Source organism: Mus musculus, chromosome 6 (assembly GCF_000001635.26).
Source record: "Mus musculus strain C57BL/6J chromosome 6, GRCm38.p6 C57BL/6J".
Classification (NCBI taxonomy): Eukaryota; Metazoa; Chordata; class Mammalia; order Rodentia; family Muridae; genus Mus; species Mus musculus.
Genome location: NC_000072.6, coordinates 38,146,557 through 38,162,607, shown reverse-complemented (window position 1 = coordinate 38,162,607; position 16,051 = coordinate 38,146,557). Strand labels below are relative to the sequence as shown.

Below are 16,051 nucleotides of genomic sequence, written 5' to 3'. Positions count from 1 at the left end.
ACCAGTAGCAGTGAGAGGGCCACCAATCTCATTTGCATAGCCTTGGCATTAATAAAGCATTTTTGCATGTGGCCATGTTTGTGTCTGACCCGAGCCCTGCCATTCTCTAAGGGGAGGCAGTCACTGCTTGGTCGTGGCCTATGTGGAGGGTCCTGCAGGGGCCAGCGCTGTGTGTCTGTTTCGACATTATTCTTTCAGAAGCCTTTGCTTAGAGGGATGGGCTGTCACTCCTGCAATTTGACTAAAGCAAGCCCTGTCATGGGTAACTACGCTCGTTCGTACCTCGTTCTTTAAGACAAGTGCTGTCTTTCCTATGGGAATATGTAGACAAGCTCCCCACAGTTTCTTAGCCAAAGGCCGAGCTGCTCAGATGGCCACAGTTGTCTGCTACTTCTCAGGTGGAGGCACTTTATGTATGAAGAAGCTAAGAGACTATGTAGCTCAGAGGGAAACATATGTATAAAATTGGAAATTGCTCATTTGGGGATTTTCCTCATTAGTTGGGAGTAATTGGTGTCAAATTGTCAATCTTCTAGCCATCTTAAAAAGGCTGGACAGACACTTGAGAATTATGTGGATGGGTAGATTTATAATTTCAAGATGAAAATAATATTTATAATTACATATTTCCTAAGTTAGAACAATGTATATAAGTCTGATAGACAGGAACCCATCCTAATAGTTAAAGTAGTTTGAGTTTTTTTGTTTTTGTTTGCTTTGTTTTTTTGGTTCAAGAGTTACCTAATTTTTCTTATACATACATACACACATACATACATACACACATACATACACACACACACACACTTACATACATACATAGATGCTTTGCCTTTAAGAGCTCAGCTGAATCATTATGGTAACTTAAAACAAACAAGGGGGGCTGGAGAGATGGCTCAGCGGTTAAGAGCACTGACTGCTCTTCTGAAGGTCCTGAGTTCAATTCCCAGCCACCATATGGTAGCTCACAACCATCCATAATGAGGTCTGACTCCCTCTTCTAGGGTGTCTAAAGACAGCTACAGCGTATTTACATATAATAATAAATAATTTAAAAAACAAGGAAAAAATATTGGGGTAGCAAGTGTGGCCTTATGAAGGGCATATTGCTGATTGCTGTTAAGTGTGTTGTTTTAAGAATGTATTGATTATTTTATGTATGTATGTGGTGTGCCTAAGTGTGTGTATGTGTACCACATGCATGGAGGATCCCTTGGAGCCCAGAAGAGGGGCTTAGATCCCCTGGAATTGGTGGTACAGATGGTTGTAAACCACTGTGTAGGTGCTGGGAATTGAACCCAGGTCTTCTGCAAAAGCAACCAGTGACCTTGACCTCTGAACCATCTTTCTGGCCCCTCAAGTACATTATTCATGCTTAAGTCCAAATGTGTTATTCTAGAGCTAATCTGCTATGAACAGAGGGACAACATGCCAATGAGCAGAGGCCGCTCCTGGGGACACTCATTGAGGAAGGGGTCAGCATGGGGTCAGGTGACTGGAACACAACCCGGGTGTCCAGTAACTAAAGGAACCTAATGGAAGTTTCCTGCAGAAACGAATAAGAGTTCAAGAAAACAAAGATGCCTGACATCTTGGCTCTATTATTGCTTTTTTGATTTGAAGTTAAAACTTTGGGTTGTTTTTTTGATGTAGATAAAAAAATTTTTCTTATACATACATACACACACACACACACACACACACACACACTTACATACATACATACAAAGCATACATAGACCCTTTTTGGCTTCTGTGGGAATCTGCACTCACATTTGAACACACAGACACAGACACAGACACACACACACACACACACACACACAGGAAATACAGTTAAGATAGGGAAGGAGGAAGCCATCTTCAGCCTTATTGTGCTTCGACAAAAGGGACCCACTAAGCCCGGTGAGTCCTTGGTATTTGGTGTCTGGAGGTTTCTATTCTCTATACAGAGCACTCCAAGAAGCTACTGTGTTCATAAGAGCTGGGATTCTCTTCAGTAAGGGGCAACAAGACTTTTAAAAGAGTCTGGGGAGGGGGATCCTCTGCTACTAGGAAATGTTTGTCCACCTGCAAGGAGACCAAGTAGACCATTTGGGGGAAGGCAGTTGGTTTTGGGTTTGTCATTTCCCATGAGGTGCTGCTGAGTCCAGAAATGCATGGAACAGCGGCCTGCTCTAGTAAAGGAAGCTCATTAATTAGAGAATATGGTTGCCAGCTGGTCTGCCTTTTGTTTCCAAGCAACTCTTTGTAAACTATCCTTACAGTACCATTTGTCTCCCTCTGCTGGCAGAAGTCATTATCGCAGACTGCCTTTTCCCTGCCCATTTGGATGTTTAACATTAAGAGTATTAGGTCACAAGGCTAAGCCAACAGCATCACTTTTGAGCCGTAAAGTAATGCATTATGACATCACCTTTGCTCCTATACATAGTATATTGTGTGAAAGCATTCCTTAGGACTCTGATAAAGTCAAGCAGCATTCCCAATGAGCAGACCCATCTGGGCAACTTCATCTTTTTCTAAGTTAATTAATTTTTAATTTTTATGTGCCTAAGTGATTTGCTTGCATGTTTGCGTGTGTACCACATGTTCCTGGAGCCCACAAAAGTCAGAAGAGTTGACCCCTAGAACTGGAATCAACAGGCAGTTGTGAGCCACCATGTGGGTGCTGGGAAGCAAACCTGGGGTTCCCTGGAAAAGCAGTGTGCTCTTAACCACTGAGCCACCTCTACAGCCCCTCGGAGCTGCTTTTTTTTTTAATGCACTTCCATTCTCCTATACTGTGCAGGCTGGATTTGAGGAAACTGTTAATACTCACCCTTGGTCCTTGCAGTGTCATTAAAATGATGTCACCAGACATGGTACTGTGCATCTCAGTGCTGTGCATGACCTCCCTCAGAGGCTCAGAAGCTACAGTCTAGAGGAGGTGCAGCCCCCAAGCTCTGATTCTGGGTGTGGTGTTGGGTGCCTTGGTGTCCTCAGAGAGAACGCCTGTGTCTAGCAGCGAGTACAGGGTGCTTCTGAAGACGTTTGGCTGTGGGCCTTTCTAGGAATGCTTTATCCGTTGGTTGCTGGTCCGCTGAGCTCTCCAATGGGCCTGTTCCTTTGAAGTCTCCTGTTTTCTTTCATGCTTCCTTTGCTTCTCCCCAGTTCCAACTTGCTAGATGTTCTCTTAACAAAGACTCTACACTCATGCTTGCATGTCACTGGACAGGCAGCCGCCAGCATCGCCTCTCAGACTGAACATCTCCTCTGTCTTTCAAACTAACCATGTTGAAAAGGAAGTCTGCTGTTTTATCTCCTTTGCTCCTTTAAAGACCCACCCTTAATGTCACTGCCTTGTTGAGGACCAGGCTTCCAGGCCATTCATTACCTGTTCAACTTTGGATTCTTCTGTCTGCCGGGCTTTTCCCTTCCACTGATTTCGAGAGGGAGAGCCAACCTTTCTTCTCTCTCTGTTTCTCTATCTCTCTGTGTGTCTGTCTCTCTGGCTGTCTGTCTGTCTCTCTTTCTCTTTGTTGCGATCTCTCTGTCTCTCTTTCTCTCTCTGTCTCTCTCTCTGTCTCTCTCTGTCTCTCTCTCTGTCTCTCTCTCTCTGCTAGTCTGTGGGCAGACTGTCTTGATTTCACGCACGTGGTGTCGCTGGGTCTTCGAGTCTGCTCAGATTTTAGAAATCTGCCTCTTTAGAAATAGAGGCTGGTTGTCCAGAGGCTGACTTTAAAAGCCGCCGTTCCGAATGCTCTGTGTGCAGCCTGGCTCCTCTCTCCGCCTCCCCACTGCATTCTGCCCCATGAGCGCAGCTACTGTAATCTCTTCTCAGCCTCTGGTAGTCTCCGTTCATCTCACAATTTGATCTACAGCCAAGTCTCTGAAGCCCCTTTCCCTATAGAGAATGCCTCACACACAGGTCTGTGACAGTGGAGCAGGTGATCTGTTGGAATGGTTTTGTATTGTGGTCTTGACATTTAATCCTCAAGTTCTTGTTTAATCTTTCATAAGCATCTGTGATGAATTCTAAGTATAAACAGAACCTGGCACCCGATCTGTTACAGAGATGTTTGTTGAACTGGGTTGGTGGCTTTGCTGGCAGCCTTGGGTCAGGGGTCACGGGCCTCTGGTCAGCCCTCAGTCTCTTGCTGCCCTTGGACCTCACGCTATCCACCCCGTGTGTTTTACTCTAACCACCCATTGTGTTTCACGCTAACCACCCCGTGTGTATTACTCTAACCACCCCGTGTGTTTCACGCTAACCACCCATTGTGTTTCACGTTAACCATCCATTGTGTTTCACGCTAACCACCCCGTGTGTTTTACTCTAACCACCCATTGTGTTTCACGCTAACCACCCCGTGTGTTTTAGCTGCAGATCCCCAGCGTGAAGGGCTTCGATTTTGCTAAGCAGCATCTGGGCCAGCACAATAAAGACGACATCCTGATTATTCATGAGCCAGCGCCACTGCCAGGCCCTGTGAAGGACCACACCACACCCTCAGAAAACGGAGATGTGCCGAGCCCCAAGTCAAAGCTCCCTTCCAAGAACATACGGCTCAGAGGGAGGTTAGTACTGCGCTTTCTAGACTGTTCTCTGCTGCAGACTCTGTTTCCGCTTTCGTGGCTTATTCTGATATCAGAAACACAAGTGATGAGTATTGCCTTGGGCCGGCAGCCTGGGGGCCGGTTGACTTCTCCAGTTCTACACATAAACCCTGAAGCATTTTCTGTTCCTTCTGCTGGGCCTCTGGATCCGGCTGTGTGACATCTTCCCGCCCAGTGCTTATTTGTGTTGGGTTGCTCCCAGGTTGGATTGTGAATCAGACAGCTAGAAGTGTTTCCTGTGGTGACTGTCCTAAGCTTTGTGAAGGTGATACAAGAAAAAAATGAATGAAAAGGGAACAGCAGGGGCCAGCAAGATGGCTCAGCAGGTAAAGGTGCTTGCTGTCAAGTGTGATGGCCTGGATTCGATCCCTGGAACCCACATGGTGGAAGGAGAGTTGTCCTCTGACTTCTGCACAGGTGTTGTCGCACACTTCTCTCTGGAATAAATAGACGGATTGGGGGAAAAAAAAAAAAAAAAACAACCAAAAAAAAAAAAAAACCTTAAGGGCTGGAGAGATGGCTCAAAAGCTAAGAGCACGAATTGTTCTTCTAGAGGTCAAGTCCCAGCAACCATATGGTGGCTCACAACCATCCGTAATGAGATCCGATGCCTTCTTCTGCTGTGTCTGGAGACAGCTACAGTGTACTCATATAAATAAAATAAATATCTAAAAAAAAGAAAACCCAAAAACCAGTTAAAGTACACGGCCCATGGCACACAGTCAGTCAGCACGCCTCGTGTGCTTGTGATCCATCCACTGGTAGCTGGCTGTGACCTCCTGCTTTGTCTGCAGGTGATCTTTATCAAGCCCTCCATTTTTCTTTGCTTCTTCCCAGCTTGTGACCTTCGTTAGCACATCACAGGCTCTCACCCGCCCCTCCTTGTCCTTTCCCAGTCTCCCTCCAGTCCCTCCTGTCCAGAAAACAGAGCTTGTGGAGAAATGTGCATTAATTTTTCAAACTGCCAGGAAGGCACTTGTTGCCCTCTGCCTGTGGGAACTAACCTGAAGAAGACAAAGCCAGGATCAGGCCGTGTGAGTTGGCTTCCATTCATAGTTTCGGCCTCTGAGGGTCTCTCTGACCACCTCCCCTCAAGATTCCCAACTCTGGCTTTTGATTGGCTGCTGGGAGTGAAGAAGCCTGTGTCCGTACCAGTGTTCAGCATCCAAACCTGTGAGGTCACTTCTGCCTTGGGGACCTGGCTTATTTGAAGAATGTGAGGGATGTTGGTGCTTGGTCCTTAGGGAAGAAATTGAATTCTGCAGGGAGATGCTCTTGGCTTAATTATTTCCCAGGCCCAGAAGCAGCAAATCAGAAAAGATGATTTAACGTGTTTGTAAAAGTTTTCAAAGAAATGCTTTTTCCCCAGCAGCCTCATGGCAAATGACAGTCGGCTCCCTCGTCACAAGGGTCTTCCAGGTGGATACGGTTATCCTGCTCTGCGCTCCAGTCCCCTCTGTGGATTCAACCACCTGTGCACTAAAAATACTCGGGGGAAATAGTGTTGATGTTGAATTACAGTCTTGTTCTTGTCATCAATATTATTATTATTATTTTAAGATTTATTTATTTATTATGTATACAGTGTTCTTCTGCCTGCCAGAAGAGGGCACCAGATCTCATTACAGATGGTTGTGAGCCACCATGTGGTTTCTGGGATTTGAACTCAGGACCTCTGGAAGAGCAGTTCTCTTAACCTCTGAGCCATCTCTCCCGCCCCTTGTCATTATTCTTAAAGCCGTTCATGGCAGCTATCTGCAGTGTTGTGCACAGTGCTTTATGTAGGCATGATTACAAGAGAATGGAGTTACAGACAGTCATTTTGTATTTCATATAAGAGACTTGAGAGTATCTATGGCCCACAGATATTGAGGGCCAGCCGTGGACACCAGGATGTCTTAGCAGCTCATGTTGCTGTTGAAGGTAGGGAGTCTTGGAGAGCAGGGGCTCACTGGGCAAGGCTGTTCCCTGGCCACGGACATCCTGGTGCTGTGTTACCCTTGACTCACGGAGTCAGATCTCGGGGTCAGGGGTCACTGCCTTAGCGTTGTAAGCAGAGGATTCATCTGAAGGTTTGGAGCTGCTTGAGGTGAAACCAGAGCTTCCCTGGCCTCCCAGGGGCTCAGGCGCAGTTAATGCTAAGCAGGCCAGAGCCCCAGGTTCCTCTTTGTAAAAGTTCACCTCTCTCTCTCCTTCTCCCCTTCTCTCCTCTCTCTCTCCTCTCTCTTTCCCCTCTCTCTTCCCCTCTCCCTCACTCCTCTCCTCCCTTCTTTCTTCGTGTGTGCCCATGTGTACATGTGGAGGTCAGGGAACAGTAATTAGGAGTCAGTTCTCTTCTGCCACATAGGTCTCAGGGGACCATGTGCAGGGCATCAGGCTTGGTGACAAACACCTTTATCTGCTGAGCCATTATTTTTAAGAGAAAGATGTTTGTTTTCTTGTGGTGCCAATGACTGAACCCAGAGCTCTTCAAATGCCGACCAGTACGCAAACACCAAGCAGGCTCACTGTCTACAAGTGACCTAGGGCCTCGGGCCCCAGTAGCTCTGGGACTTCCTCCCCTCCAGCCCTCAGTTTTCTAGCCTTTGTTGGAAAGCACCGTGCTCAGCTGTTGAGTTAGCTGTGCCAGTCTGTCCTCAGGACTGTACCTGTAGTACCATCTTTTAATTTTGGGTTATTTTTCCTAGAAGCCTGCTTCCTGATGAACCTGACGATGTTAACCCTTCCTGTGCTGTTCTGATGCGCGCTTCTCTTTGTCTGCAGAGTTTCCCCCTCAGATGCTGACTCAACAGTCAGCGAGGAGTCCAGCGAGAGGGACGCGGGAGAGAAGGCGCCGGCTGCTGCCCCTGAGAACAAGGCTCTCAGAGCTCCGCAGAGTGGTGCGTCCCTGTCTGTCCTCCCCATGTCTCGTAGGCCAGGGAACTACCCTACTGCAGAAACTAAGCTTAAGAATAATCTACAAAGATGGAGTATATATTAATCATGCTGAGTTTCTCAGCTGTGTAGTCACTTTGATTCCTGTGTTGGTGTCTGCTTCAAGGAGAGGCGCAGGGGTAGAGACGAGGGCTTCACTGAGATGTGCCTTAGTGCTAGAAATTAATTCTCATTTAGTGTCCAAGCAGGACAAGGAGAATTTACTGGAAACTATAGTCCTAAAACTGTCTGTCATTACAGTGACTTTTTTTAGGAACCAGTTTCAGGATGTCACTGTTGGGAAGATGTTTGTTTGTCAGGGGTTCATAACCATCAAGTGTGGTCTTGTTTCTAGATCATTTATCCAGCAGGTTGTTGGGTATAATCAGATGGCTCAGCCATCTTCGCAGGCCAGGCACAAAACAAAGGTCACTCCCACTGTAAAACTCTTTGCTTTGGGTCTAAAACCAATAAAACAACCAAACCAACCAGCCAAACACCTATGCCCACAGGCCTTCCTTGCCTTGGTAATAGTCCTTGGAGTGCTGGCCACGTGACATGTTTTGGATTTTTGGAGACATAGTCTCATGAGGCTCCGCTCTGCCTAAAAATCTGGATCCTCCTGATTTCACCTCCTGACAGCTTGGCTTCATAGTTATCTATTCATTCATTCCATTCATTCATTCATTCATTCATTCATTCATTCAGTGTATGTGTGTATGGGCACATGGGTGAAGGTCAGAGAACAGCTAACTTGTGGGGATCTTTTCTTTCCTTCTAACACACAGGTTCTGGGAATTGAACTTAAGTTGCCTTGCCTGGTAGTGAGGGCTGTTACCCACTGAGCCACCCTGCCTGGGCCCCCCCCCCCCCCCCCCCGGTAGCTTGGCTTCAGCTTAGGTTGTTTTAAATGAGTCTGCTCTGGGTGGAGTGGCTGGGGCTGTGTTTTTATCTCAGGATCCTGTCTCAGCAGTTCAGAGATAAGGGGTTTAATAATGGTTTTTGTACTTGGAGACTTTTGGGGGTCTTTATATATGGCTCGGGCTGGCCTGGCACTCATTATGTAGACCAGACTGGCCTCACCTGCCTTTGCCTAGTGCTGGCATTAAAGGCATATGCCATTATACCTAGCTACATTTACTTTAAAATGTTTTGTTGGGTTTGTTTGTTTGTTTGTTTTGTGGTCAAAGAGGGCATTGGATCTCTTATAACTACAATTTTGGATGGTTGTAAACCACAATGTGGATTCTGGGAACTGAACTCAGGTCTCTGCAAGATCAGCATGTGTGATTAATTTCTCCGTTCTGTTATGTTACATATTTCTTTGTTTGAAAATACAGCACAGACCGAATAACATTCTATAAATGGAGAGAGTCCGGCCCAAGGCCCAAGGGACTCTTGTATGCCTGACCCTCACCCCCAAGGCCTTGCAGGTCCCCACCCTGCCCCGTGCACCTGTCACTCATCCTTGCCACCCCTCCCTGCTGGCTCTTTTGTAATTTTGAGGAAATACCCCCTTAGACTAAGGGAAGAGTTTTTCCTTTGGCATCCAGTTTCACAGAATCTTAAAACTTATTTAGCACCATGGTAACCAGGTGCTGTGTTTCAGATAGGCGGGACTAAAATCTTGTTTCAATCCTGGGAAAGAAATATTTGAGAAAGAAGAGGAGGGGGGAGGATCGGGGGTGGGGAACACAGGACTCTGTACATGCTGGGCAAGTGCTCTTTGCTAGCTATAATTTTAGTGCCCCCCCCCTTTAGATACTATGGCTTCCATGTAGCCCAGGCTAGACCTCAAACTAGCAGTTCTCTCTTGAGTGCTGGGATCACAGGTGTACCCCACAGTGCCTAGATTGTGTTTCTTAAAAATTGGGTTTGGACCAGTGTTCCCTGTCACCACTGCATGTGGCACACCTAGTGACTGGCTTTAGGGTTCCTGGTCCCCCTCTTGCAACAGAAACTCATAAAAGACTGCTCTTCATGTTTTGGCAAATTCAAACTTGATTGTGTTCCCTGCTCTGCCACTTCGAAGGTGCTGGCTAGACTGTCATGCAGCCCTTGTGTCCATCTCTGAGACTTACAGAAGTGACTGACCGATAGGGTACTATGTTCTTAATCGTTACAGTTGGGGAGCCACATCTGTTCCCACTGCCATCCCTGAAGAGAATGTGGAGAGAAGTGAAAGAGGAGGAGCCGTGAGCCCTTGAGTAAGAGTAGCCAGGCTAGGGTGTCAGTGCTGACCTCCTCATGGCTCGGCCTACCCACTCCTGGTCTCAGAGTACACCTGGTAGAAATGGGGGAGGTGGATGTTGAGACAGGGTCTCACTACATAGCCCTGACTATGCAGCTCTGGGTGGCCTCACTGGGAGTCCTGCTTGGCCTTGCACTTCCAGAGGTCCACTTACATCTGCATCGTGGATGCTCGAATCAAGTGTGTGTCACCACTCTGTCCCCCCCTCTCCCCCCGCCCCCCAGCGCTTTCTTGATGGTCTCACGCATGCACTGTGTGATTCTGAAGTTGTTAGGCCTTCTTTGACTTGAGTCCCACAAGCTCCAGGTGCAAGCTTTCCTCTTGGGGACTGATAGGACATTTATTGTGGCACCTGATAAGGCCTTTGCCCGGTGAAGGGATGCATTGTTTCGACCAGATTAGGTACATAGATGAGGCGTGAGGTCATTTTGGAGACTCATTTCTGAAAGGACTGAGATGGCTGAGCTTAGTTCTCGATATCTCGCTGAGGCAATTCCCAGAGGAAGGACAGTGCAAACTGAGTGGTGACTGCCGACACTTGGTCCTCATTTGCGGTTTTTCCTGAGCACCTGGGCTGTGCTTAGTATCAGAGATGAGGGTGATCAATCGGCCAGTGACCTCAGCCTCGCAGGGAGTGGTTGGGGTCACCAGAGTTAGCAGTGGTGGGGATTGACTACATTTGTCTGTAACTGATGAAACTCTTTCTTAAAATAGTCTTCCATCAAAGCATTCATTGTGTGTAGCTGACATCATTCTGTATAAATCCTACATTGCCTCCTTTTTGGAGTCTTGAACAGGAGAAATTAATTCTTTTCCTTTCATTTCAAAATTGTTATTTATTTTAATATATACCTACAACATTATTTTTAAAAACATTTTAAAGATTTTTTTTTAATTTTATTTTATGTGTATGAGTGTTTTGCCTGAATGTGTATGTGAATCATACCCTGGTGCCCAAGGAGGTCAGAAGAGGGCATCAGATCCCCGGGAACTGGGGTTCTAGTTACAGACAGTTGTGAGCCACCATGTGAGTGCTAGAAACTTGAATCTGGGTCCTCCACAAGAGCAACACCTGCTCTCCCAACATTATGCTTTAATATATCATATATTAAAATATGTATATATGCCCTTGGGAATGGTGACATCGTTAATTTACTTATGAGATACCCAGCACAATGAACTTGTTTTTATGTGAGAACACTTAAAGTCTCTCACAGTGCTTAGAAAGTATTCACATTTATTTGTTGTTTACTGTGTGTGTTTGTACATGTGTACGCACACGTCCTGGCTACAATGCATGTGTGAAGCTCAGAGGACAAGTTGCAGGAGTCATTTCTCTCCTTTGTGCACATGGATTCTGGGCCCAAGCTCAGCTTGGTAGCAAGCAGCTTTACCCTCTGAGCCATCTTGGCAGCCACTTCTTGGCTATTTTATAGTAGATAACATTTACGTAGTCAATGTGGTGTAATTTATATTATTACTTTTTAAAAATAACTTGGAAAGAGAAAGGCTTTTTAATCCAAAGTCCTTATGTGCCTCAAGGAAGGTCACATTTATCTCTGTGCATCTCCTATGCTCTCATTGGTTGGTGTTATCTAGGGAATTTTTAATTGCACAAATATATAGCATAATATGTAGTATAATTTAATGCACAGTTAAAAACCCTTTGCAAGGATTTTGAGGATGGGTCCTGGACAGTGTAGGAGCTGGGGGATTTCTTTCACTTTCCTGCCTTTACCCTGTCGCTTGGCAGAGAAGCCTGAGATGTGGGCATGCCTTGCCCCAAAGGTTGTAGCTGGTGACCGGTTTAGCAAAGCTCTGTGACCTCAGCTGAGAGGAGGGTGACTCCTGCTCCCAGGCTGCCGTTCAGGTGGGATCCAGGCAGGGATGGCGGATGGACAGGGAGAGCTCCCCATTGAGTCATTAGACTCGGCGGCAAGAGGAGAGCTCTGCCCCACTGTGGGACAGTGTGCCGAGGTGCCAACTTGGTGACTTTTCTATTAGATGTTCAGACCAGCCAGGCTGGCCTGCTGGCAAGGTTAATCTCTTTCTAGTCACTAATCCTGCAGCGTGAATAGCTGCTGCTGGTTAAATGGACTGCCTGGCTGGGCTTGCAGTTCAGGTCACCCAGCTCTGTCGGGGCATGGAAGGAGAGAGCCCAAGAATATCAGGCAACTGTCTTGTTGAGAGAGGCCTCTCATTTGGTGATGCACACATCCTGTCTGTTCCCTTGGGATAACATGAACACAATTCAAATCAAGAGAGAACCCAAAGCTTGCAGAGCACTTGTCTTCATTCCTTACATGAAATGCCAGCCACTGTTCCCTACAGCTTTGCCAACTCATCGTGGCACACACACACACACACACACACACACACACACACACACACACACTCTCACTCTCTCTCTCTCTCTCTCTCTCTCTCTCTCTCTCTCTCTCTCTCTCTCTTCCAGCTTTCACCAGGGGCTGCAAACCATTGGCTTTTGATTAGAAACAGATTGCAGGTGTATGCCCAGCTCAGATGTTTCATGGTTTGTTTTGTGGCTCTAGACCCGGAAGCAGGGGTCTGATCCATGCTATGGAAGCGCTCCTCTCAAATGAGCTTCCCTTTTCTTTAAGAAGATTTTTAACTACATGTAGTAAAAACAGTAGAGCAGTCTTTGACACATATTATCATAACGACTTTCTCACATAATGATTTCCTAAAGACATCTGTGATTTTATTAAGTGTGTGTGTGTAAACCTGTGTGCACACGCACAGATGTACACACAACATGTATGCAGGTAATAAGAGTCCGTTCTTTCTGCCTCCTCTGAAATCCAGGACTGAACTCAAGCCATGAGACTTATGCACAAGTTCCTCTCTCTACCTGCTGAGCCATCTTGCCAGTCCTCGTGTAATTTTTTTAAATGAAGCCAAAAGAGATAATTTAATGTAGATCATCTGCGGCGAACTAGAGAGATTTTTATTGCTTTAGTCAGAAACTGAGGCCCAGGGCGTTTTCAGGGTGTTGCCTGATTGTGACTCCTGTCGCTGCTCTCTGGGCCGCTCATGCTCACGTCCCTCCTCCTCTGTTCCAGGCGCCCCCCTGCCCAGTTCAGGCAATGAGCAGCATTCCTCAGCCTCCATCTTTGAGCACGTGGACAGGGTTTCGAGGACCTCAGAGGCCAGCCGCCGGGTCCCCAGTAAGATCCAGCTGATTGCCATGCAGCCCATCCCGGCCCCTCCAGCGCAGCACCCTGTCCTGGCCGACCGAGTGGCAGAGACCAACAAAATCAACAAGGAGGTATTTGGTTTTAACGAAGGCGCGTTAATTAAAAAGCTCGTGTCCTAATCCGGTCAGTGTTAGAAGATGAGCGGAAGGAAGGTCCAGTATCAAACACCTGCTAAAAACCTGCACCAGTGCAGTGTACCCCATTCAGAAGTCTACAGACTGGGTGCTGCTTAGGCCTGTGATCCCAGCAGCCTGCAGGCTGAGACAGAAGGCTCACTCCTGGGATGTCTGGCTGCACTGTAAGGCCTTTTTCGGAATCAGAAAAACAAACTAAGTCCACACACACACACACACACACACAGACACACACACACACACAGACACACACACACACCCTACACCTATACTTTTCTTTTTAGTGTTTTACTTACTCTCTGGATATTTGGTATGTGCATACAATATATCCATCCCCTCAACTCTCCACAGACCCCCTAACCTATCAGTCTCAATTCCATGCTGACTTCTCATCATCATCATTAACAATAAGCCCCGTGCACTGGGCATGCCCACGGGCAACTTAGCAGTGGCCACATCCTTGAAGAAAAGGTGTCTCTTCCTCTTTCAGACATCATCAACTGCTAGTGCCTCTATGCCAGTGGCGAGCCCTCTCACAACCCACAAATCGATTTTTTTCAAACTGCGACGCTACTCGGGGACAGTGATGGATCCTGACAGGATGAGCAGAAGGCACTGAGGCGGCAGCCCTGAGGAGGCTCCTCCTCGGAGCCGCGCTCCCTGCTTCACTGTCTCTGACTCTTGAACACTGCCTTTAGCCTGCAGATGGCCAGGCTTCCCTAAGCTAGTGATCATTAATGGATGGATGGCTTCCTGCCACTCAGTAGGCAGTGGCCTTTCTTTGTCACCTCCGTGGGTGCCTCCATCAAGCCTGCAGAGCAAGGGCACAGTTGGAGAAAGGGGACATCTCTAAAAGCACTGTACAGAGGAAGGGCCCCAGAAACCTGAGGAAATGCCTTGAGTGGTATTCTTGCTCTCCACCACCTGCCGTAGATCCAGTCAGCACTGCGCCACAAGTCGGAGATTGAGCATCACCGCAACAAGATTCGCCTTCGTGCCAAACGCCGAGGCCACTACGAGTTCCCGGTGGTGGATGACCTGTCCTCTGGTGACACCAAGGAGCGACACCGAGTATACCGCAGGGCACAAATGCAGATTGACAAGATCCTGGACCCCGCAGCCAGTGTGCCCTCTGTGTTCATAGAGCCCAGGAAGAGGTAGGCTGGGGCCCTGGGGACGTGGGGGACAGGCAGGCAAGACACTGGGCATGATGGAGACTAGAGCCTAGGACAGAAATCCTGGTCAAATTCAGGTGGCATTCTGTGACAGTAAATTGAAGAGGTTTCTGTAGAAGGAGGTTAAACATGCAGGAAGTGGGGGGGGGGCTCACTTCTGGGGAGGGAAGAAACTAGGGAGGAAGGGGACTCTTAATCTTGGTCTGATAAAACCTCGCACCCGCCTATTCTTTGTTCAGCCGGCTTCCCTGCCCCCACTTCACTGTCCCCACCCTCCTCTTACTTTTCCCCTCCCTTGCATGTCTTCATCGAGTGGTTAATCACGGTAGTGTGGAAGGTCTTTGTGTTTGTTTCCCCACAGCCTCCTGCAGTCTGAGGTTCCCCCTTCCCATCTGCCAGCTCCTGCCCCATGTGTAGGTGTGTTTTCTGTAAACACATTGGGGCTGGATAGATGCTCGGTGGTTAAGAGCAGTAGCTGCTCTTCCACAGGACTTAGGTTTAATCCCCAGCACCTCCACGGTGACTCTCAGCCATCTGTAACTCAGTGCCAGGGGCTCCAGTGCTCTTCTGGCCTCTGCAGGCCCCAGACGCAGTCGGTAACACACATGCACAGCTACGTACAGAAAATATTAAGCTTGTCACTCTTTGTCCAAATCTGTACCCCTGAGGAGGTGGAGCCTCCCTCTCTAATGTAGTTCTGTCTGCAGCCAGCCACACAGAGCTGTGACTACAGTGGGATGGCTCTCCCGTCTTCCCCCACAGATTCACCTGCAGCCAATGTTGGCCCTCAGCCTGCGGGGCTGGCACTTTCTGCTCTGCTCAGGTCACCTGTAAGGTATTAACCCATCTTGGCTGGGCCTGCTGCTTTTTGACTGGCTCTGTCACTAAATGATGCCCCGAGTAGAGAATGCTTTGTTGTCTCTGCGTTAGTTAGCTCTGCTCCACAGGGCCCAGACCATGGCTGTTACTTAGTCGGAATCTCTGGAGCTTTTCCTGTGGGAAGGTGACCAGCCCTGTGAGGATAATTTCTGTTTTTCCTCTCAGCTCACGGATGAAACGTTCTCCTAAGCCACGCCGGAAACACCAGGTCAACGGCTGTCCCGCTGATGCGGAGAAGGACCGACTCATCACCACAGACAGTGACGGCACATACAAGCGGCCTCCCGGTGTGCACAACTCTGCCTACATCGGATGCCCGGTATGTAATACCAGACCCTTGGGAAACATGGTGGGGGCTCTGAGGACAGTGTCTTGGTGGGGGAGGAGAGTGCACAGTGTTGGCTGCTGCCCTGTACAAAGTGGAGGCCAGGGCCAGCAGGCCATGCAGCACCCAGAGTAGATTGAGCTGGCACGGGAGCGGTGACGCCAAGGAGCTGCTGGGTGACACGCTAACCCACCTCTGCTCGGAATGGGAGCTGTTTGACGGTTATTGGAAGAGCAAGAATGTCCAGGTTTTCTCTCTCTGCTCAGATGGGTGTTTGGGTTTCTTGGATGTTTCCTGTTTTGTCTGCATACCCCACACTCTCATATCCCTGAGGAGCTAAGGAGAGACTCAGTCGCTCAGGTCAGTGTCCTTTACCCACAGTGCCGGAGACCACCCTGGCTTAGATACTGGATATGTTGGAATGTTTGTTCAGACTCTATCAGCTGAGCATCCTGGTAGGAAAAGCTACAGTTTGAAGGGTTCAAACTCCACAGCTGAGTGTCATGTCAGCTCACACAGTTTCTGATTTCAGATTAGGGATGATTAATGTGTGTGTG

The 16,051-nt window shown here is 47.9% G+C and overlaps 1 protein-coding gene across 1 annotated transcript in view; it reads left to right on the top strand.

Annotated features, from left to right (window-relative positions):
• The window catches only part of D630045J12Rik (RIKEN cDNA D630045J12 gene), a 130,966-nt gene that overhangs the window by 91,532 nt on the left and 23,383 nt on the right, over positions 1–16,051 (top strand). The window contains exons 11-15 of the mRNA NM_194061.3: positions 4,364–4,560; positions 7,363–7,478; positions 12,847–13,052; positions 14,049–14,272; positions 15,335–15,488. Coding sequence (NP_918950.2) covers positions 4,364–4,560; positions 7,363–7,478; positions 12,847–13,052; positions 14,049–14,272; positions 15,335–15,488 — 897 coding nt within the window. The remainder of the gene's footprint in view (positions 1–4,363; positions 4,561–7,362; positions 7,479–12,846; positions 13,053–14,048; positions 14,273–15,334; positions 15,489–16,051) is intronic.